The 24533-nt window shown below is 41.4% G+C and overlaps 1 protein-coding gene across 2 annotated transcripts in view; it reads right to left on the bottom strand.

Moving 5' to 3' along the window:
- The window catches only part of CFH (complement factor H), a 300746-nt gene that overhangs the window by 217260 nt on the left and 58953 nt on the right, over window positions 1–24533 (bottom strand). For both annotated transcript variants that reach the window (XM_056523538.1, XM_056523537.1), the window contains exons 8-9: window positions 9091–9273; window positions 61–243 (exon numbers count right to left, since the gene is read on the bottom strand). In XM_056523538.1, coding sequence (XP_056379513.1) covers window positions 61–243; window positions 9091–9273 — 366 coding nt within the window. The remainder of the gene's footprint in view (window positions 1–60; window positions 244–9090; window positions 9274–24533) is intronic.

The raw sequence follows: 24533 nt of genomic DNA on the forward strand, positions 1-24533 counted from the left end.
ACCCTGTGTGAAGGAAATGTATTTGAATAATAAATATTACATATAACTAATAAAACTTACTAGAACATTTGGCTGGAGTAAATTCTCCATTAGGAAGACAAGTCCTTTCTCCATCAGTTTTTACATCTGGTGTTTGAAAAGTAGATTTACACCGAAACTGCACTTTTTCTCCATCCATATAATCGTACTGTGGATTTATGAGATCTGCGTTTTCCACATTTGCCTTATAGTTTGCACATTGTCCTAAAATAAATCAAAACATTATATATCAGTTCCTTATTACTTTAAGGCATGACTACATGACAGTACTTGCATCCATTACCCCAACTATTCTTGGGGTACATTAAAAATGGCAGATTTGCATTTCTTTGACTTGACTTGCTGTGATCCATTCACATGCTGCAGATACACGGAGGGATTTCTCAGTCACACCAATGCTGGGAACAAAGCTTTAAGGTCATGTTCACACATGATGGATGTTTTTCAGCATATAACTGATTTTTGCATCTGGCTTATACCCGTAATCGTCTGTGTACGCTGGCATGCGAGTGCAAAGTGAGAGGGGGGTGTCAGCAGAAGTCCGTCCACTGCTTCCAGAGGGAAATGGTGCAAGACAATGTTCTATCTATGGTCTATAATACGAAAACAAAACTATATATGTGACACTAAGTTATATTGAAGCAGAATAAAAGGGGAACTCTAGCAAAAGAAAAAATAAATTATTCTCCTATATGTCGGACTGTATGAGGGCTCATTATCTGCCCCCGGATCTGTAGTTTTTATTGGCACCATAGTGTTATTGCGTCAGTGTGTCACCCCAGTAGTAAGGAGATTGCATGAGGAGGTTTGTTACAGTGTGTAACCTCAGTAATAAGAAGATTACATGAGGAGGAGATTTGTTACAATTTGTCATCCCAGTATTAAGGAGATTACATGAGGAGGAGGTTTGTTACAGTGTGCCACCCCAGTAGTAAGAAGATTACATGAGGAGGAGATTTGTTACAGTGTGTCACCCGCGTAGTAAGGAGATTACATAAGGAGGGGGTATGTTACAGTGTGTCACCCCAGTAGTAAGAAGATTACATGAGGAGATTTTTTACAGTGTGTCATTCCAGTAGTAAGGAGAATACATAAGGAGGAGGTTTGTTATAATGTGTCACCCAGTAGTAAGAAGATTACATAAGGAGGTCTGTTACAGTGTGTCATCCCAGTAGTAAGAAGATTACATAAGGAGGTTTGTTACTGTGTGTCACCCAGTAGTAAGAAGATTACATGAGGAGGTTTGTTACAGTGTGTCACCCCAATAGTAAGGAAATTGCATCGGGAGGCGGTTTGTTAGGCTGCATTCACACTATGTTTGCCGCATACCGCTGCCAGATACGGCTGAGAAATTTCAAAACCGGGCTCTCCTGTACCCCAGCCGGATCCGCGCAGCTTCTCACTCACTTAAATGAGCCGACCGGACAGATAGTGACTCCAATAGGCTCATTTCTGCCTTGTATCTGGTTTTGTGACCGGACCTAAAACAGTAGTATACCGCGGCTTAGGATCCGGCAGTCATAGGCTGCAAACTTAGTGTGAATGCAGCCTTATAGTGTGTCACCCCCAGATTAAGGTGATCACACGAGGAGAAGGTTTGTTACAGTGTGTCACCCTCAGTAGTAAGGTGATTACATGAGGAGGAGGTTTGTTACAGTGCATTACCCCAGTAATAAGGAGATTACATGAGGACGTTTGTTGCAGTGTGTCAACCCAGTTGTAAGTTGGGGCGTGTCAAAGGGTGGAGCCAATGGGCGGAGTCAAGGGAGCGGCAACATTAACTTTTGCCTAGGGTGGCAAAAATCCTTGCACCAGCCCTGATTTTAATACATTTACTTAACTTACTAACTTCTATGTTACATAAATTCCCGGCTAAGACTATTCCAGATTATTTCATCATTTTAAAGTTGGCATTCCCAGTACCGTGCCAGCCTGTGGATTATAAAATGATGAAATAAAACTTTTCTTAATGTTTGGAACTGGAATTTTCCTCTACTGCCCACTGCTCCAGTAAGTGATTTTTTGGGGTTTCTTTTGAAATCTTTGGTTTGATTCATTCAATCTAGAGTATTCAAAGGGTACTTGACTGAATGACTAAAAAAAAAAAAATAAAGACCTTTAACCCCTAGAGGACACAGGACACACATGTACATCCTGCGCCCTCTCCCACTGCATGAAGCGCGTTCAGGATCTAACTGCACTTTATACCCGGTCGGTTACGGCTGCTTTAAGCTGCCAAGACCCACGGCTAGTGCTGGACATCGCCGATCGGGCCGATATCCATTAGTAAACCTTTAATTGCCACAATCAAAATTAATCATGATGTCTGAAGTACTGAAAATCAGTTCCCAGTAGCTCAGTGGAGCTGTTCGAGACCACCACAGCAAAATTGTGTGGTCCTGATGAACTGATAGGACAGGTGGAGGTCACTATCTGCCTTTGTTCTGTCCGATCGGCACGCCATCTCTGGAGGCAGCCTCAGCAGCTTGTAGTAATGAAGTGCTGATAACACAGATCACTTGTACAGTAGTCCCCTATTGGGACTAGAAAATTGTAAAAAAAAAAAAAAAAAAAAGATGTACAGAAAAAATAAAAGTTTATCATCCAACTTTTTCCCTTTAAATAAACATAAATGTGTGGTATTGCTGCAGGCAGAAACATTTGAACTATTAAAAATATAACATTAATGAAACTGCACGGTCAATGGCCTAAACGTAACAAAATACGATTTTTGATCACTTCATAAACCAGAAAAAAAATTAATAAAGAGCAATCAGTAAGTCCCATCAAAATAAAAATGGTGATGATAAAAACTAAAGATCACAGCGCAAAAAGGAGCCATTATACAGCCTTGTACTGTATATGAAAAAATACAAAAAAGTGGTATAGGGGTCAGAAGATGACAATATATAGCATACTCATTTTCTTACTAAAAAATATCATTTTTTAAAAGTAAACCAGTAGTGAACAGTACACCTCACTCCGTTTATATATAACCCCTTAACGACAAGGGACGTAAATGTACAACATGGTGACGTGGTACTTAGCACACCATGACGTACATTTACGCGCCGCCATGATTGCGAGCACTGGAGCGGTGCTCGCGTCATGCCCGGCAGTTCCCGGCTGCTATCAGCAGCCAGGGACCCACCGGTAATGGCGGACATCCGTTATCGTGCGGATGTTGGCCATGAACCCCTCAGATGCCGTGATCAATACAGATCACGGCATCTGCAGCAGTGCGGTACTTTGAATGGATGATCAGATCGTCCGCAGTGCTGCCGCGGGGATCCGATCATCCTGCATGGCAGACAGAGGTCCCCTCACCTGGTTCCAGCCGTCTCCCGGGGTCTTCTGCTCTGGTTTGAGATCGAGCAGACCAGAGCAGAAGATGACCGATAATACTGAGCAGTGCTATGTCCTATGCATAGGACTGAACAGTATTAGCAATCAACTGATTTCAATGAATAGCCCCCTATGGGGACATAAAAAGTGTAAAAAAAATTTTTTAAATGTCAAATAAAAAAGTAAAAAAATTTGAATAATAAAAAAGTAAAACGTCAGTTTTTCCCATTTTACCCCCCAAAAAAGTGTAAAAAAAATAATTAATACACATATTTGGTATTGCTGCATGCGTAAAAGTCTGAACTATTAAAATATTTACAAAATTAGCCCGTACGGTGAACGGCATAATTGTAAAAAAATAAAAAAGTCCAAAATTGCTACTTTTTTGTCACATTTTATTCCCAAAAAAATTAATAAAAAATTAATAAAAAGCAAAACCTAAGCAAATGTGGTACTGATAAAAACGACAGATCATGGCGCAAAAAATGAGCCCTCATATTGCCCCATATATGGAAAAAATTAGAAAGTTATAGGTGGTCAAAATAGGGCAATTTCAAACATACTAATTTTGTTAAAATGGTTTGAGATTTTTTATAAGCGGTACAATTATAGAAAAGGATATAAAATGGGTATCATTTTAATCGTATCGACCCACAGAATAAAGAAAACATGTAATTTTAACGGAAAGTGTAGAGCGTGAAAACAAAACCTTCCAAAATTTGCTAAATTGCGGTTTTATTTTCAATTTTCCCACATAAATAATATTGTTTGGTTTCACCATACATTTTATGGTAAAATAAGTGATGTTGTTACAAAGTACAATTGATGATGCAAACAACAAGCCTGTGGGTCTGTGGATGGAAATATAAAAGAGTTATGATTTTTAGAAGGCGAGGAGGAAAAAACGAAAATGCTAAAATAAAATTGGTCTGGTCCTTAAGGCCATAATGGACCTGGTCCTTAACCCTTTAACGATGCAGGACGTATATTTACGTCCTGCGCCGGCTCCCGCGATATGCAGCGGGGTCACGCGGTGTCCCCGCGTCGGCCGGGACCCGCGGCTAATACAGGACATCACCGATCGCGGTGATGCCCTGTATTAACCCTTCAGACGCATCGATCAAAGCTGACCACTGCATCTGAAGTGAAAGTGAAAGTATCCCGGCTGCTCAGTCGGGCTGTTCGTGCCCGCCGCAGTGAAATTGCGGCGTCCCGAACAGCTTACAGGACACCGGGAGGGCCCTTACCTGCCTCCTCAATGTCCGATCGATGAATGACTGCTCCGTGCCTGAGATCCAGGTAGGAGCAGTCAAGCGCCGATAACACTGATCACAGGTGTGTTAATACACGCCAGTGATCAGCATGAGAGATCAGTATGTGCAGTGTTATAGGTCCCTATGGGACCTATAACACTGCAAAAAAAAGTAAAAAAAAGTGTTAATAAAGGTAATTTAACCCCTTCCCTAATAAAAGTTTGAATCACCCCCCTTTTCCCATAAAAAAATAAACATATGTGGTATCGCCGCGTGCGTAAATGTACAAACTATAATGGCGTATGCGCAAAATAATTCCAAAGTCCAAAAATAAATCAGCCAGAGTATTGTATTTTAATCTAGTGCTGAGCCACCTGTACAAAGAAGGTCAATGCTCTGTGCTCCCTGTGGTGATGGTCAGCAGTAGCTCCTCCTCCTGCACGCTCTCTCATTTAGAGGCTCCTGGTCCACCTTCTGAATGCACAATGCTGCTGCGTAGCAGAGCGTGTGTCCTGGCCTCAGTCACTGTGTGTCCTCCCAACCTGCAGGAGAATCTGTCATCAGTAGCAATGGAGACATAGAGTGCCTTGCACTGCTGGCAACCTGGTTGGTGCTGGGGCGCTGCCATATGTGTGAGTTGAGGGGGGGGGGGTACTTTACACATTTAAAAGATAACACTAGCGTGGGTGATGGACCTGAGTGGGTGGTGTGCCCAAACTGCTACTAAACTACAGCCGGAGTTATCACAGTTGAGACACTGCCGGCCAGGGCGTTCTCCCGTGACTCCCAATCACCGTCTATTGACAGAAATTCTCACGCCAACTAAGGAAAAGACCGGACTGAAAGAAGTAGAGACCACCAAATGTCAGGACAAACTTTTGGTTCCACTGCAGGATCCGCGCAGAGACTGTGAAACTTGTGAGCATTTTTTCTACGCTCCGTATTAATAACCTAAGTGACTTAAAGAGGTGCCTCACATGTTTCTCCTCATTTTATGGCAGCAGGACTCATTACTAAATATACAAGAGTGATCAGCGCTCCTCACGCCTGTCATTCCACTCGCTGGGACCACTACTACATTTATTTACTTGCTAATAGTTACGCTAAAGAAGGGACATATGAATATAAATACCCATGTGAATGTATTTTTAGGACACCGCTAACATACTTAACCCCCGCCGGCAGCTTTACCTTACATATTTCAATTCACTATTCATATATGTTTTTTACCATAGATTCTTGAGGCATCTTTAGCGGCTTAAACTACCCCCCTCCTACATCGCTTTTATTGTGCTCCAATCACGTATTCCTCTTTTATAAGGTAGGCACCGTTTCTGTATTAGGGAGTCTTTTGCACTATTGTTTATTTGAATATTAATATTCCTTCACGTACATTTCTTCTAGCAAGAATTTTGAAAAAGCTATTTTTTTATATGTCTGGCCTTTATCCTTGAATCTCCTGCCTCTACTTTGAACCATCACGTACTACATACAGGTATGCACCCCAGGCTGCCATCATCTTGTATCAAGCCCCAATCAGAGCTTACAGCTATTTATACCATTATTGTGGTACTGTGCACAGGTGGCACATGCAATAACTCTCCTGCCACCTGAGGTGCCAGTCAACCACAGGCCCCTTCAAGCAACTTCTGTCACCCTCCCTCCTGCTGCATCTCCTATCACTCTCCCACCTGCTCCTCATGTCACTGTTGTCACCCTCCCTTCTTATGCACCTCCTTTCACCCTCCCTCCTGCTGCACTTGCTGTCATCCCCCTGCCTGCTGCATCTCCTGACACCTTCTCTACTGCTGCACCCCTTATCATTGCTGTCACCCTACCTCCTGCTGAACCTTCTGTCATGCTCTTTCCAGCTTCACCTCCTGTCACTCTCTTCTGCTGTATTCTCTGTCACTCTCTCAAAAAGTGTAAAAAAAATAAATAAAAAAAAAATGTTTTTTTTTAAAATGGCAACCTCCCCAACAAAAATTTTAATCACCACCTTTTCTTATTGTAATTTTTTTTCCAACTATTAAATAATCACATTTCTGATCCCATATAGTAAGTGGCATAAATGCAAAAAAATCTAAATGGCAGAACTGCTGATTTTTTTTTAGAACATCACAGAAAAAAATAGTATGTAAAAGTGGCACTGTTAAAAACTACAGCTCACAAAACAAAAAATGAAAAATTCCACTGGTCCATTAAGGACCAAGCCCATTTTCACCTTAAGGACAAGGACAATTTTATTTTTGCCTTCTCGCCTTCTAAAATCCATAACTCCTTTATATTTCCATCTACAGACCCATATAAGGGCTTGTATTCATATAAGGGCTTGTTTTTTGCGTGATTGTACATAAAATGTACAGCGAACCCGGAAAAAAAAATTAGAGAGGAAATTTAAATGAAAACCACAATTTTGCGCATTTTGGAGGGTTTTGTTTTTTTGTACCGCTTAAAAAAAATCTAAAACTTTTGTACAAAATCAGTAATTCAAAATAGCCCTATTTTGACCAGCTATAACTTTTTAATTTTTCCGTATATAGGGCGGTATGAGGGCTAATTTTTTGCGCCGTCACCTTTACTTTTTATCGATACAACATTTGCATATTCAAAGTACCGCACTGCCACAGATGCCGTGAGCTGTATTGATCATGGCATCGGAGGGGTTAATGGCGGACATCTGCGCGATCACGGATGTCGGCCATTACCGGTGGGTCCCGGGCTGCCGTGTACACAGGACGTAAATGTATGTCCTGGTGCGGGAAGTCCCGCCAAACCAGAACGTACATTTACGTTTGTGGTCGTTAAGGGGTTAAAGACCAGTCAATTTTTTCATTTTTGCACTTTTGTTTTTCCTTCTCACCTTCTAAAAATCATTACAATTTTCCAACTACAGACCCATATAAGGGCTTGTTTTTTGCGCCACTAATTTTATTTTGTAATACCTTCAATCATTTCACCAAAAAATTAGAAAAAAAATATATTCACGGGACAAAATTGTAGAAAACCAAGAAACGCTATTTTGTAACTTCCGATTTTACTGCATTTTTTTTTGTATACCTAATATATATGTTTTATTTTATTTTACTACTTTAAAAAAATTATAACTACATGCACCAGAATGTGTATGTTTAAAATTGTCATTTCTGACCCCTCTAACTTTTTTTTTCTTTTTTTTTTTGTATACAGGGCTGTATGAGGGCTCATTTTTTGCACCATGATCTGAAGGTTTAATCAGTAACATTTTTGTTTTGATGGGACTTTTTGATAGCTCTTTATGCATTTTTTTATGGTATACAAAGTGACCAAAAATACGCAATTTTGGACTTTTGAATTTTTTTTACGTATGCGCCATTGATTAATTAACTTCATTTAATTAACATTTTATTTTATAGGTAGGACATTTACACATGCAGTGGCACCACATATGTTTATGTTTATTTTTGTTTACTTTGTTTATGGGAAAAGGGGGGTGATTCAAACTTTTATTATGGAAGGGGTTAATTCACATTTATTAACTTTTTTTTTATACTATTTTATAGTCCCCATAAGGGACTGTAACATGCAATCTTCTGCTATGCCATAGCATTGATCAGTGTTATCGATACTCTGCTGCTCGAGCCTGCTTAGTGTGGCTGGAGCATTAGAGCTCTGATTGGATGGCGAGTAGGCAGGTAAGGGTCCTCCCGCCATCCTCTAAGCTGATCGGGATACCCGGTTTCACAGTGGTGGTATCGATCAGCTCCGCTGATTTGCCAGCAACATTTGTTTTCAATTTTATACGCAACAATCAACTTTGAACACGGCATCTTAGGGGTTAATTCCAGACATCACCGCAATCTGTGATGTCCGATATTAGCCACGGGTCAGCTCCTGACCGAACATCATAGAAGGGGAGCAGGACGAAGGCATACCTGTATGCCCTTCGTTCTTAAGGAGTTTTAAAAAAAATCCTGGATCCTACATTTTTTTCTTTTTTTTTTTTTGCTGGCTCCTGGATTCAAAGCAAATTTGTCAAGTGCTGATCTTAGCGAACTGTCCGAACCCAAACACAGCACCACACAAGCTTATATCGAGATCATATGACACGATCCTCTTCTGCTTTACAGGTTTCAGCCGAATTTAATAGGGTTTAGTTTCTACCCCTAATATGTTATTATGTTAAAATTAAGACAAATCTGTCAATTCTTTTTCATGTTATCACAGATTATACACACAGAGTAAATTAAATAATAGACCTTACTTTTGTCAATAAACCAAAACCTACATAAATTAGTTATCATTTTATTCGAATGGACCTACAGAATAAAGACTATCAAATAAAATGGCTGCATCCTTAAGTGGTTTAAAAGATAACTGAAAAGTAAAGTATGATGACAAATGTATGACTGTATTCATTTAAGAAAGATATACTTCATTTTCATGAGACTTATATAACAGGTTAGATTCTTACTTGAGCATTTTGGTTCCGGATTCCATCCAAGGTCAGTGCAATATATCCTCCCCCAGTATTCTCTCTGATGGGACAGGTAATTTCTCTCACACCGATAATCTACAGATGTTCCAAGGCGTCTTGGAAAATTGTAATTGTAGTACATAGATCCATGATTTATGTAAGGCCTGTCACATGTTTTACCTGCAAAAACAAAGCAGTAGAAAGAGGATTTTAAGGAATAAGGTCCAAAAAGGTTTGACAAGACCCTAAGACTAAAACTCTTAAAGGGGTACTCCCCTGCCCCAGCGTTCGGAACATTTTGTACAATTTGTACATTTTCTACCCCTTTAAGGAATCATTGATCAGATAACCATTTGTGTTACCAGCACCACCTTATAATGTTTTCATATACAGTGGTCTCTCAAGTTACAATATTAATTGGTTCCAGGATGACCATTGTATGTTGAAACCATTGTATGTTGAGACCATAACTCTATGGAAACCTGGTAATTGGTTCTGAAGCCACCAAAATGTCATCCAAAAATAGGAAAAAATGAGGATTAAAGAAAAATAAGTAGATGACTAATATAGATAAAGCAAATCCTTACATATAAAAGTAATAAAGATCTGCTGGGAGCTGTAATCACTGTCTGTGTAGAGGACAGGAGCTTCTTCAGGGTCCTGTACAGTACACAGTGTCCTAATAAAGTAACATGGAGCCGCCCTTACCTGGTGTCCAAAGGACCAGCTAATCCTGGTACTGGTAAAGAGTACAGAATATGTAATACCTCCCTGTACAGTAGGGGGCGCTACCAGACAGGAATTTAGTGCATACGCTTCAGTAATACAGTGTTTTTACCAGTGAATGCCCATTCTGATTGGTTGGTTCTTCCAGCCATTGACATGTTGTACAGATCTGGACTGTCCATAGCATTGTATGTTGAGTCTGGTTTCAAGTTACAATGGTCCAGAAAAGACCATTGTATGTTGAAACTATTGTATGTTGAGGCCATTGGGCCATTGTAAGTTGAGGGATCACTGTACTTAATTTTTAAAGATCTCCTGAAACTATATTTGAATTATAATTTTCTCAATGTCCTTTCACATAACACTATTTTACAATAACCTACTATTTTACTAGGAGGATTTTTATTCATAAAAACATTGCACCTAATACATTTTACAGTGTGCTAGAAAAATGGCCAGTTACTATGCAAATTCTATTTTAAGAGGACTATAGGCTGCTTTACCAGAGAAGTCCATTTATGTTTCATTCATTTTGTATCACTTATTTGTCACTGTATGTGCTTATTTTTGGTGTATCTTACTTCTAGTGTCTTTCCTGTTGTGTCACATATTTTTCAAGCTAGGTTTCCAAAAACGTCCACCTGGCATTTTCTCCTTTGACATTTTCTTTACTCATCTTGGAAGTTTTTGGGCTATTTTAGGCTCAGTGGCAGTTTCCCAAATTTGCAGCATGTTGAGACTATGGTGTTTTTTGTTAATACATCTTGGGGTTTTTCTAGAATAGAAGTCTATGGGAGGCAAAGAAGCAGAAGCAAAAACGCTACATTGGTTTTGCATTGGTGTTTTTTCTGGTGTTTTTTCCCCATTTATTCAATAGAAATCCTTGTCACATGATGAAAGAATAACATGAATTGTCATGATAAAAATGTAGGAGAAAAAAATCGGCAAATAAAATAAAAAAAGACCACAAAAACTTTATATTGGGAGTACAACATGACAGGGCAGTTTTTTGTCACTTTTTAATTTTTTTATTATTCAGATCAAAGAAAAAAAAAAAAAAAAAAAAACACCCAAACCTAAGTGGAAACTAGTGTTGCTCGCGAATATTCGCAATGCGAATATCGCATATTCGCAAATATTCGCAAATATAGCACTATATATTTGTAATTACGAATATTTGTTTGTTTTTGTCACAGTACACATCACAGTGATCACCCCTCTCTGCTTCCAGCTTGTGTGGTGTAAAGAAGGCTCTAATACTACTGTGTGAGACTGGCGTGCAAATTTTTGCATATGCAAATTTTTGCTTATGCTAATTTTGGTTTATGCTAATTTTCGCATATGCTAATTTTTGCATACACAATTTTCGCATATACGGAAATAAAACGCGAATATTATATGTGAATTTAGCGAATATATACGAATATTCGTCCATATATTCGCGAAATATTGCAAATTCGAAAATGGCCTATGCCGCTCAACACTAGTGGAAACCTAGGCTTAAAGGGCTACCCAACTTAATTTCAGAAAGTTAAACAGATTTGTAAATTGCATCTATTTAAAAAAATCTTAATCCATCCAGTACTTAACAGCTGCTGTATACTACAGAGGAAGTTTTTTTCTTGTTGAATTTCCTTTCTGCCTTACCACAATGCTCTCTGCTGACACCTCTGTCCATTTTACAAACTGTCTAGAGTAGGAGTAAATCCCTATACAAACCTCTCCTGCTCTGGACAGTTACTGACATGGACAGAGGTGTCAGAATAGAGAGCACTGTGGTCAGAAAAAAAGGAAATTCAAAAAGAAAAGAACTTGTGGGGCAAACAGCAGCTGATAAGTACTGTAAAGATTAAGCTTTTTAATAGAAGTAATTTACAAATCTTTTTAACTTTCTGGCACCAGTTGATTTAAAAGAAAATGTTTTCCAGTGGAGTACCCCCGTCAGCAGAGAGCACTGTGGACAGACAGAAAATTAATTCAAGCAGAAAACAACTTTCTCTGTAGTAAACAGCAGCTGATAAGTACTGGAAGGGTTAAGATTTTTTCATTTACAAATCGGTATAGCTTTCTGGCACCAGTTGATTTAAAATAAATTGTTTTTCACCAGAGTGCCCCTTTAAGGACCAAGAAATTTTTTGCAAATCTGACCACTGTCACTTTATGCATTAATAACTCTGGGATGCTTTTACTTCAGAGTTTGATTCTGAGATTGTTTTTCATGACATATTCTACCTTAAGATAGTGGTACATTTTTGTTGATACTTGCATCATTTCTTGGTGAAAAATTCCCAAATTTTATGAAAAATTTGAAAGTTTTTCCTTTTTCGAACTTTGAAACTCTCTGCTTGTAAAGAAAATGGACATACCAAATAAATTATATATTGATTCACATATACAATATGTCTACTTTATGTTGGCATCATAAAGTGTACATGTTTTTACTTTTAGAAAACATCAGAGGGCTTCAAAATTCAGCATCAATTTTCCAATTTTTCACACAAATTTCTAAATTGGAATCTTTCAGGGACCAGTTTAGTTTTGAAGTGAATTTGAGGGTCTTCATGTTAGAAATCCCCCATAATTGACCCCATTATGAAAACTGCGACCCTCGAAATATTCAAAATGACATTCAAGAATAGTAGCAAAATGGAGGAGAAAATTCAATTCATTTTTTTTTCACTTTTTTTTAAGGGGTAAAAGGAGAAAAATGCCCTTAAAATGTGTAACGAGTAAGGAAATTCCTCATATGTGGATGTAAAGTGTTCGGCGGGTGCACTACAGGGCTCAGAAGGGAAGGAGCGACAATGGGCTTTTGAAGAGCGAATTTTGCTGAAATGGTTTTTGGGGGACATGTCACATTAAGGAAGCCCCTATGGTGCCAGAACAGCAAAAAAAAATAAAAAAAAAATAAAATAAAAAAAAAACAACATGCCACTATTTTGGAAACTACATCCCTAAAAGAACATTACAAGGGGTGCAGTGAGCATTAAACCCCACTGGCGCTTGATAGATTTTTTAAACAGTGAGCTGTGCAAATTAAAAATAAACATTTTCATTTTCACCAATGTCCCAAATGTCAGACACCTGTGGGGTGTAAATGCTCACTGCACCCCTTATTATGTTCCTTGATGGGTGTAGTTTCCAAAATTGGGTCACATGTGTGTGTTTTTTTTTCTGCGTTTATGTCACCAATTTAGGCCTCAAATGTACATGGTGCGCTCTCACTACTGAGCCATGTTATGTGCCAGCAGATCGCTTTGTGTCCACATATGGGGTATTTCCATACTCGGGAGAAATGGTGTCCCAAGTTTTGGGGGGCTTTTGCTCGTTTCACCCCTTATGAAAAAGAAAAGTTGAGGGCTACATCAGCATGTTTGTGTAAAAAAGTTTTTTTTTATTTTTACACTAACATGCTGGTGTTGCTCCATACTTTTCATTTTCACAAGAGGTAAAAGGAGAAAAAGACCCCCAAAATTTGCAACACAATTTCTCCTGAGTACGGAAATACCCCATATGTGGCCCTAAAGGGCTCTGAATTAGGAGAGCGCCATGCGCATTTGAGAACTTAGTCATTTGCATAGGGATGGCTGACAGTTGCAGCGGTTCTGACAAACACACACACACAAAAAACACCCACATGTGACCCAATTTTGGAAACTACACCCCTCAAGGAACGTAATAAGGGGTGCATTGAGCATATACACTCCACATGTGTCTAAAAGATTTTTGGAACAGGGATCCGAGAAAATTAAAAATGTTATTTTTCATAAGAACAGTCCACTGTTCCAAAAATCTGTCAAATGCCAGTGGGGTGTACTCGGGAGAAATTAAATCATTTTGGGGGTCTTTTTCTCCTTTTAGCTTTTGTGAAAATCAAAAATATGGGGCAACAGGAGCATGTTAGTGTACAATTTTTAATTTTTTTACACAAACATGCTGGTGTAGACCCCAACTTTTCCTTTTCATAAGGGGTAAAAGGTGAAAAAGCCCCCCAATATGTGTAACACAATTTCTCCCGAGTATGGAAATACCCTATATGTGGCGCTAAACTTTTGCCTTGAAATACGACAGGTCTCCGGAGTGAGAGAGCGCTATGCGCATTTGAGGCATAAGTTAGGGATTTGCATAGGGGGGGACTCTGATGCAAACATGGTGTTTGCCTCCTCCACCAAAAATACCCTACGGCAGTATTTTCCCAAACAGGGTGCGCCCAGCTGTTGCAAAACTCCCAGCATGCCTGTCCGGCAATGCTGAAAGTTGTTGATTTGCAGCAGCTGGAGGCTCAGTTTAGGAAACAGTGCTAAACTAGACGTTAGGTGGAGGGGTAAGTGTTTAAGGGTGTGTTGAAATGTAGTGTTTTACCCTTTATTTCGTGTAGGTTTAGTGTAGTGTGGTGTAGTGTTTTTAGTGTACATTCACACAGGCGGGGGTTTACAGTGAGTTTCCCAATGCAAGTTTTGCCACAGCTAAAACTTGCATTGGGAAGCTCAATGTAAACCTCCGTCCGTGTTAATGTACCCTGCGGGGCGCAAACCTCCAGCTGTTACAAAACTACAGCTCTCAGCATGCACTGACAGACCGTACATGCTGGGAGTTGTAGTTTTGCCACAGCTTGAGGCACGCTGGTGGGGAAACACTGAGTTAGATAAAATATTAACTCAATGTTTCCCCACCAGTGTGCAAGCTGTGGCAAAATTACAACTCCCAGCATATACAGTCCATCAGTGAATACTGGGAGCACCCCTGCCACCTCACTCCTATCCTTCAGGTGCTCTCTCTGACAACACTGATCACCTTTTTTTTCCGGGCCATCGGGTTACCCGAGACCTGATTGGCCCAGAAAAAGCATGATTCGCCGGTCAGAGTTGACCAGCGAATCATGGCGATCACCGTAATAGGGGGGGTCTCAGGAGGGACCCCCCCCCCCCTAGGCGATGTGCCCAGATGGCTACTGATAAATATCAGCAGTAATCCTGTTCCAATCGCCACCTGGCAAGTGGCTGTGATCGGAAATACCAAGGGCGTATAGGTACGCCTTTGATCCTTAAGTACTGTGATGCAAGGGCATACCTGTATGACCTTGGTCCACAATAGGTTAAAGGGGTACTCTTATGGAAAAAAATCATATCAACTGTCTACAAAAAGTTAAGCAGATTTGTAAATTATGTATATTAAAAACTCTTAATTCTTCCAGTACTTATTAGCTGCTTTATTCTCCAGAGAAAGTTGAGTTGCTATTTTCTGTCTGACCACAGTGCTCTCTGAGACACCTCTGTCCGTGTCAGGAACTGTCCAGGGCAGGAGCAGATCTTTCTGGCAAACCTCTCCTACTCTGGACAGTTCCTGACATGGACAGAGGTGTCAGCAAAGAGCACTGTGGTCAGACAGAAAAGGAATTACTCAACTTAAAGGGGTACTCCACTGCAAACATCTTATCCCCTATCTTATCCCCAGCACGGCACCCTGTCATTTGGCGCACGGAGTGAACTCCTCTCCGTGCCTGATGACTGGCGATGTGGCCACCACACCCCCTCCATTTACTTTTATCGGAGGAGGCGTGACGGCTGCATCATAGACGTCACACCTTCTCCCATTGACATTTTTTTTGGGGGGTGGCGTGACGTCACCAACCTCAGAAGTTGCACGCTTCCACGTGCCTAACGTAGCCGCTGCTGGCACGGAGATCACGGGGGATAAGATGTTTGCTGTGGAGTACCCCTTTAAGCCAATGTGAAAGTTCATAGCAGTGATGTCGGTTAGGACAGATTCATCACACAAAACACATGCAGTCAGAAATGTATAAAAGCATCATCATAAATCTGTCAACCTGGAACATCAACTATATTGTTTTCACCTAAAAGTCCTTTTTTTATTCCTTATCTTATAAAACTTTATATGCTCTAAATTAGTTTCCTATTATCCAAAATTTTCATAAGCGTAAAACAATTGCAATATCACACCGCCCAAAATATAATAATTGCAAATTCCCAACCAAAAATGTATAGAATAGAAAAAGCACTTAATGTGAACAGGTATCAGCCGATCTATAGTTAAAGGGGTACTCCGGTGGAAAACTTTTTTTTCCATATTAACTGGTGCCCGAACAGTCTATCCTTCCAGTACTTAGTTGTTGTATGCTCCAGAGAAAGTTGAGGGGTTCTCGAGTAATTCTTTTCAGTCTGACCACAGTGCTCTCTGCTGACACCTTTGTCTATGTCAAGAATTGTCCAGAGCAGGAGAGGTTTGTTATGGGGATTTGTTCCTTCTCTGGAGAGTTCCTGACATGGGGTGGCAGCAGTGAACACTGTGGTCAGACATAAACAAACTACTCAACTACCTCTGTAGTATACAACAGCTGATAAGTACTGGAAGGAGGAATATAAAGTTTCCCAAAGGAATAGGTGCTTTAAAACATAACTTTTACTAAGATACTACCTTAAAAGTCACCCACATAAATTTAACGTGGAAACCAATTTACAAATATAATACACTAACTATTCAACAATGTCACTGTCCACCTCGGACTAAATATTACCACTAATCCGCAGTTCAGCGGTCCACTTGTGGATGTCACTTTGAGCAAGAATATGAGAGTAGTTTACTGGTTATTTAATCATTACTCTCCATATTCTTACTTATGAGGTTCAGACTCAAAAACACATGATTGATATACACATGATCCACAGTCATTATCATAAACCTGCGTCATTACCCTAAACCTGACGCGTTTCTGCGGGTGTCTATGTGCACAGAAAAATATGGCACCCGCTTCCACAGGGGAAATTGCTGGGGGGAAGAAAAACTTGGTTTAGCAACAGTAATTTGTTTTATTCCTATTGCTCTTGTGTTTTAATAATAAATAATAACACGGGGGAAGGTTTCCACACAAATCATATCCTATGGGGACCCCTCAAAACATTCTTAAAATAACCTCACAGATCAGCATCATAGTATCCATTTCCCTGCAGAGCACAGTCCCATCATGATAATCTTTATAGACCTAGGACATTGTTGCCGGGGATACTATAATGCCGACGCTATCTGTTTCAGAAGGTTTCTAAAAATGCTGCAATGGCAGCGCTCCCGTCTCGTTACTGGCACAGCTCCGGTTAAGAGCGAAACTCCATAACATTGAGGACTATGGATACTAAACTAGAATACTAAATACGGAACACTGGACTAGAACAGGAGCTTTACAGGAATCATAAACAAGAACCAAACAGGACTGATAACAGAATGTAATCTAAACAAGGTACACTTAATATATACAAAAAATAACACAAAAACCCAGAGCAAAGTATAAACATAACAAGGCTAAAATCTATATACACAGATACAGGATAAGAAGCCATGTGTCATGTTTGTATTGGCCTGTGTTCACACACAGCTATTGAATTGGTTGTGTGTGAACAGTTTTATGTTCCCTGGTCAGGGAATAGTTAATAGCCTTTTGCATGCTAGCCAATAGCTCATATGGTGTGTCTATTTAAAGTCAGTCCAGTCTAGCCTCTGGGCTGGTGATTGACTTCCTTAAATCCTGACTTGCTAACATGCTGGACATGCTGCTTTGGAGCTGTTGGCGAAACACTCTTCAATTGAGCTGTTAATCCACTATCTCTGTTTTAGCCTGCACTTTGTATTTTCTGGTTTTAGCCAACTTTATGTGGCATGCGCTTAGTAGATTTTAAGCTGTGTTTGTTTAGTCGGTTTTAGGATTTGTATGTTCTTTTTGCTATGTGTCTGTTCACACTGAGTTTTCTCTTGTATCCATTTATATGAAGTTCTGTGTTTTATATTTCTATTTTCCTACTGGGCCAGCATACTGTCCACACTGGTGAGTGTGCCGCTGTCCAGTAGTCTATTTGGATTTATTATTATGGCTACTCCTTTAGTGGAGTGTCCAGTTTGTGTGTCCAGTGTGATCAGTGTCCTATGTTGCATCCCTGTTACCGTTCCATGGGGACTCCTTCTCTATTGTTGGTGTTTTGAGGGATTGCGGTTTATCCTGTGTTGTGTTCAGTGTGAACAGTGTTCTATAATTATATCCTGTTGTATCCGTTTTTCTGAGTTTTAACTTGTCATTCCTGTTACCTATCTATGAGGACTCCGGGTCTACTGGAGGTGTTCGGAGGCATTGTGATTCTTCCTGTTTAGCGATAGATCCTGTTTACCTGTCCATGGGGACTCAGAGGGTATTGTTATTACTGTGTCTACTGGAGGTTTTTCTAGGGGATTAAGCTTATTCCTGTTTTGTTTCTGGAGTATGTTCAGACTCATCCATTTTCCTGTCTGGTGTTTTAAACTCCATGTGTTTATTAGTTCTTTATTCAGATCTTTGGAGTTTTGTTCATGACTGCCAATCTATAGTGTCCTCTGTTCATGACCTCTGAGTCCTCTGTTCATGTCTGCTGATCTATGGAGTCCTCTGTTCATGACCGCTGATATAGTGTCCTCTGTACTAACTCTCTGATCTGTGCTCTCTGAACTTTTCTACTATGGAGTTCTATGTTCCTGTATGTTTCTGGTTTATGACTGCCTATTTGTTAGTATGTGTTTTTATTAGGCTCCTGCACTTTAGCTCAGGGAGGGACCGGCACCCAGTTGTCAATCCATCGTTTAGGGTGGATGGGCAAGTAGGTAGGGAGAGTCGTTTTAGGGTTTAGGGTGCACTCTCCCTTTCCCCCGGTCGGTCCCTGACACCATGGCTATACATGAACACCCACTAAGGTACTATGTCAAACATAGTGCAAACATACTGTAATAAGCAGCAGGGAATTCCAACAGAGGTCTAACTAACCCAGCCCAGGAGCCTATTGGCTGGAAATATTAACACCATCCTATATGCTCTGGTACGAGCACCGCATGCACAGAGACTCCTGGCTTCCAACCGCTGACAACCTGCCCTAATGTAACTTAGCATCTTGCGGTGTCCAATCGTCACCACATCTGAGAGCGTCGAAAAACCCAGCTGTGTGCCACGACCTCAGGAACCTGTTCACCAGAGCAGTTCAGAGGAATAGCACAGGAGCATGCACTGCATAGAAGCCTACATCTCAGCCACAGAAGAGAGGGTTCAATCAGCCAGGAGAGTCAGATAGATGACAGCAGGGCAGGAATTAACTAGAGAACAGGTGCAGGGAGCTTAGAGCTGGGGGTAGGGGGGTGGATTGCTTGGCAGCTACAACCTTCCGCCTGCAACTTCCATCAGTCAAATTGAGGTTCTGCAAGGATGAGTTCTAGCTAAAAGAAATTGTTCTGGCGGCATATAAGGGGGATCGCGGTTGTCTAAGACACCCACGATCCCCCTGAAGGGATAGGAGTGAGGTGGCAGGGTTGCCACCCCTCCTATCCCTGCTATTGGTGGTCTAGACGTGACCACCAATAGCAGATCGGGGTGGGGGGGGGGGGGTTAACTTTTGTTTTCCCCGTCCTGCCCACCCACAATAGGCGGGGCAGGACGGGGAAAGGAAGCGGATCAAATGCCGAAGATCACTTACCCGTCCAGAGGCTGCGGGAGACGGTGATCAGCAGGCGGCGACGTCGTGCGTCAGAAGAGGATGGCTCCCTAGATACTAGGGAAGCTGGTAAGTTGATCTGGAGGGCTACAGTCTGAGACCACCATAAAGTGGTCCCTACACTTTAGCCCTCCAGATGTTGCAAAACTACAACTCCCAGCATGCCCAGACAGCTGTTTGGGCATGCTGGAATATGTAGTTTTGCAACAGCTGGATGTCTACAGTTTGAGACCACTATACAATGGTCTCTAAACCATATCCCTCCAGATCTTGCAAAACTACAACTCCTAGCATGCCCACATAGCTGTTTGCTGTCTGGGCATGCTGGGATTTGTAGTTTTGCAACATCTGGCGGTCCACAGTTTGGAGATCACTGTGCACTGGTCTAGAAACTGTAGCCCTCCAGATGCTGCAAAACTGCAAATCCCAGCATGCCCAGACAGCAAACAGCTGTCTCGGCATGCTGGGAGTTGTAGTTGCGTACCTCCAGCTGTTCCATAACTACATCTCCCAGCATGCCTTTTGGTGATCAGTACATGCTGGGAGTTGTAGTTTTGCAACAGCTGGAGGCACACTGGTTGGAAAATACTGAGTTAGGTAACAGAGCCAAACTGAAGGTTTTCCAACCAGTGTGCCTCCAGCTGTTGCAAAAGTGCAACTCCCAGCATGCACGGTCTGTCAGTGAATGCTGGGAGTTGTAGTTTTGAAACAGCTGGAGGTTTGCCCCCCCCCCCCCATGTAAATGTACAGGGTACATTCACACAGGCAGGTTTACAGTAAATTTCCTGCTTCAAGTCTGGGCTGCAGCAAATTTTTCGCCGCAGCGCAAATTCTTAGCGTGAAACTCACCGTAACACGCCAGTACAAATGTACCCTAAAAACACTACACTACACTACAACATAATAAAGAGTAAAACACTACATATACACCCCCTTACACTGTCCCCCCCAATAAAAATGAAAAACTTATTGTATGGCAGTGTTTCCAAAACGGAGCCTCCAGCTGTTGCAAAACAACAACTCCCAGCATTTCTGGACAGCCACTGACTGTCCAGGCATGCTGGGAATTTAGCAACAGCTGAAGTCACCCTGTTTTGCAATCACTGGCGTAGAATACCCCTATCTCCACCCCTATTCAATCCCTAATTTGGTCCTCAAATGTGCATGGCGCACTCTCACTTCGGAGCCCTGTCGTATTTCAAGGAAACAGTTTAGGGCCACATATGGGGTATTCCCGTACTCGGGAGAAATTGCACTACAAATTTTGGGGGGATTTTTCTCCTTTTACCCCTTATGAAAAGGAAAAGTTGGGGGCTACACCAGCCTGTTAGTGTAAAAAAATAAAAAAAATTACACTAACATGCTGGTGTTGCCCCATACTTTTTATTTTAACAAGCAGTAAAAGGAAAAAAAGACCCCCAAAATTTGTAACACAATTTCTCCTGAGTACGGAAATACCCCATGTGTGGGCGTAAAATGCTCTGCGGGCACACAACAAGGCTCAGGACTGAGAGCGCACCATGTACATTTGAGGCCTGAATTGGTGATTTGCACAGGGGTGGCTGATTATTATTTTTTTTTTTAAATATACTTTATTCACGGATCCAGAGCATGTACAAAGCATATATGACAAAAGTGCATTGAAATCAGTCAGAATCTGGAACAACAATACAATGTCAGAATAATAGGTCAGAAAGTATCGTCTAGATCCATTTTGTAATACGGAGGATTACCCCCAAAATATAGGAAATAACAAGTAACAACTGTGAAACAAAACCTCAAATCTCCCAAGGAAAGCTGCACCATCCCCACCCCGAGTACAGTGTCGTGCCCATGTAGGATACTGGCCACCTGAGGTCAGACTATATATTATGCATACAGAGAGTTCTAAGAGTGGGATCCCATAGAAAACCAAGGATGTAGAGGATCATACAACAATAAGATGATAGTTCTAGATTACCAAGAGTGCCCCTGAGAGCCTCAGTTAAATACCATGTAGTATGTTTAAAATATGTCATTATCCTGTGACGTTCGCCGGCATCAGGTAAGTAGTGCAAATATCGTTTCCATTTATTAAAAAAGGTCTTTGCATGCAACTCTGAGCATCTTATGGACAATAACATCTCTCTATGTAGTACATAATGATATTCCTTTAAGATTTCTGTGATTGTCGGCACGGTAGGTTGGAGCCAATGTCTAAGCAAGCACAATTTAGTAATCAAGATAAGTAAGTGTACACCTTTGGGCATTTTGCCCCTATCAGGAGGGTTCGATTCTCTGACAGGTAGATAGTGAAAGAGGTATGGTTCTGGGGAGAACGGTAAATGTCTATCCCAAATATTAAAGAGGATAGGTCAGACCACAATTTCGACACCTGCGGGCATTCCCATAAACAATGCCATAGGTCCGCACCCTATAGTTGACATGTCGGACAATGCGTGAGGAACGGAGACGGGGGTGGTGTGCCCCTCCATTTAAATGCATACGTAGCCTTGTGTAGAATACGCCAATGAATTTCTCTTAGTTGTGCACTGGGGATAGAGCCATTGACAGCCAATAAGCCCTCTAGTAAACAGGGGGCGATATCAGAGTCACCAAGTTGAGAGGACCATTTGGCAAGAGCTGTGGCCCCCCCGTCCCTTTAACGCTATATCCCTGATGGTTGCGTAGATCAGCGAAAGGGAATGGTGGGACTGTGTGTTCCCCAACAATTTGTCAAAATCATTAGGTTTCTCTACCGTCGCATAACCTCTCACCACACCATGAAAAAATTAGCATAATTTATTATACAGCCACTGATGGGAATCGGGAAGGGTATATTTGCTCTGGAATTCCCCCCAGCTCATGAACACTCCAGTAGATTCATTCAAAAAATCAGCAAACTGAGTGATACCCAGCGATTTCCAATTGTTGCCTATTGGACTATTGGTACAGTGATCAAGCGCAGGGGTGCTCCACAACTGAAAGTGTCTAGAGAGACACCAAGGCATCCCACAGATTTTACGGAGTGCCTTCCACGTTGCCAAAGTATCACTAAATAGTACATTCTTTCTCAATGAGCCAGGGATATCTTTATAAGGTAAGTGAAACAGGGTGGACAGCGAACCCAGCGGGCAGAGACCCCTCTCCAAGGGCGTGTTTGAGAAATGAGCGGTATCAAAGATCCAGTCTCGGACATGTCTAAAAATAGCTGACAAATTATATAGATGAGCATTAGGCATTTGTAGTCCCCCCTTCTCTCTTGCTAGACATAAAGTGTCATAGGCTACTCTTGGGCGTTTGTCTACCCAAATAAACCTTGTAAAACTAGCATGGAGCCTTTTAACATCAGTATGGCGTAATAACAGGGGAATTGTCTGCAGCGGATAGAGGATTTTCGGGAAGCTCATCATTTTAATTAATTGCACCCTACCATAAAACGAGAGAGGCAGGTTCTGCCATCTGTGCAGCTCACCCTCAATTTTCGCAAACAAGGGGGGATACTTTAGAGTATACAGGGAGAGTGGAGTGCGACCCAACTTTATACCTAAGTAAGAGACATATTTCTGAGCTACTTGAAGCAAGGGCACCCGGGCAGGATCATGAGATCCCGAACCTAAAAATAGCAGTTGACTTTTATCTAAATTCACCTTGTAGCCCGATAAAGAGCCAAAAGTGAACAAGGCTCTAAAAACAGCCGGCAACTGAGTCTCTGGTGTGTTTATATAGCAGTATATCATCAGCAAAGCAGCTAATTCGCACCTCCTCCGACCCCACCATAATACCTTCATAGATGCTGTGCTGAAGAAAATACTGTGCCAGCGGCTCCAAGGCCAAGTTAAAAAGCAGGGGTGAGAGGGGGCATCCCTGTCTTGTGCCCTTCTGTAGTGGAAATGGGGTATAAAGATACCCCGGTAGATGTATTCTAGATACAGGATTTTTATATAAAGCCGACAAAAACGTCCTAAAACTACCCGTTAACCCCGTCTTGTTCAGTACTAACTCCAGCCAGGACCAGCAAACATTATCGAAAGCCTTTTCGGCGTCTAAAGACAATAGTGCTGGAGCCCGGCTGGAGTATGGACGAGACGCCACCGCCCCTTGAGCTGCTAGAACCGTCCGTATATTGAACACGGCTGCTCTATTTTTAATAAAATCAACCTGATGCATCCCTATCAGGGATGGCAAATACATTGCCAGCCTGTCTGCTAGTATTTTGGATAAGAGTTTAATATCTACATTTATTAAATATATAGGGCGGTAGGCGCTAGGTTGAGAAGGGTCTTTCCCCACCTTATGTAGGACCTTTACATGGGCCAAGTTGCCAGATGGGGGTAACATCCCCACCGACAACGTACGATCATATACTGCTAATAATACTGGACTAAGCTTCTCACGTTGAATCTTAAAAAATTCCCCCGTAAAGCCGTCGGGTCCAGGTGCTTTACAGCTTTTCAAGCGGGAAATCGCCTGAGAAATCTCCTCCAGCGTAATAGGAGCATTAATCAAGTCTCTATCCTCCGCAGACAATTCAGGAAGTGTAATGGAGCTCAAAAATCTATCCCCTGCAGCAGTATCTATATCTTGGGCCGTATAGAGGTCTTGATAAAATTGACAAAAAACCTCCACCACATCCCTAGGCTGCTTATGCAGGATGCCATCCTTATCTCTAAGGGGCCGGATGGGCTCTAGGGTTCGCTGACCACATGCCATATTGGCCAACAATTTCCCAGACTTGTTTCCAAACCTGTAAAACTCCGCCCTAAACTGGTCCCTGTAGTAGGAATCCGACGCAGCCCGAGAGATTTCAAAATCACGCTGCGCTTGAACCCATATGTCTTTCTTTACTGGAGTTGGATCATCTAAGAAAAATATCACTGAGTCTTGGATACAGTTAGTGTCAAGGCCAAAAATTATAATCCAAATTCAAACACTAAAAATCAAACTTTATTTAATCTGAGAATCTAAAGCAAAAAAAAAGGTCCACTCAGACCAACAAAAATTGTATAAAATATGTGGTCCTGGTGCTTGAAAATATGGGCATACCAGGAACCACTGGTTGTGATACCAATATCCAATTGCTCCCACCAATCAGGAGACTTACAATCAATGGTCCATATAGATGCTAAAGGATAGGATAGGGGATGAGGTAGGATCAAGGGGGAAGGGCCTAAGGGGGGTGTAGGCCTATGGATGGTGGCCACTACCTGCTCGCCCTTA

Source organism: Hyla sarda, chromosome 6 (genome assembly GCF_029499605.1).
Source record: "Hyla sarda isolate aHylSar1 chromosome 6, aHylSar1.hap1, whole genome shotgun sequence".
In the NCBI taxonomy this organism is placed as follows: domain Eukaryota; kingdom Metazoa; phylum Chordata; class Amphibia; order Anura; family Hylidae; genus Hyla; species Hyla sarda.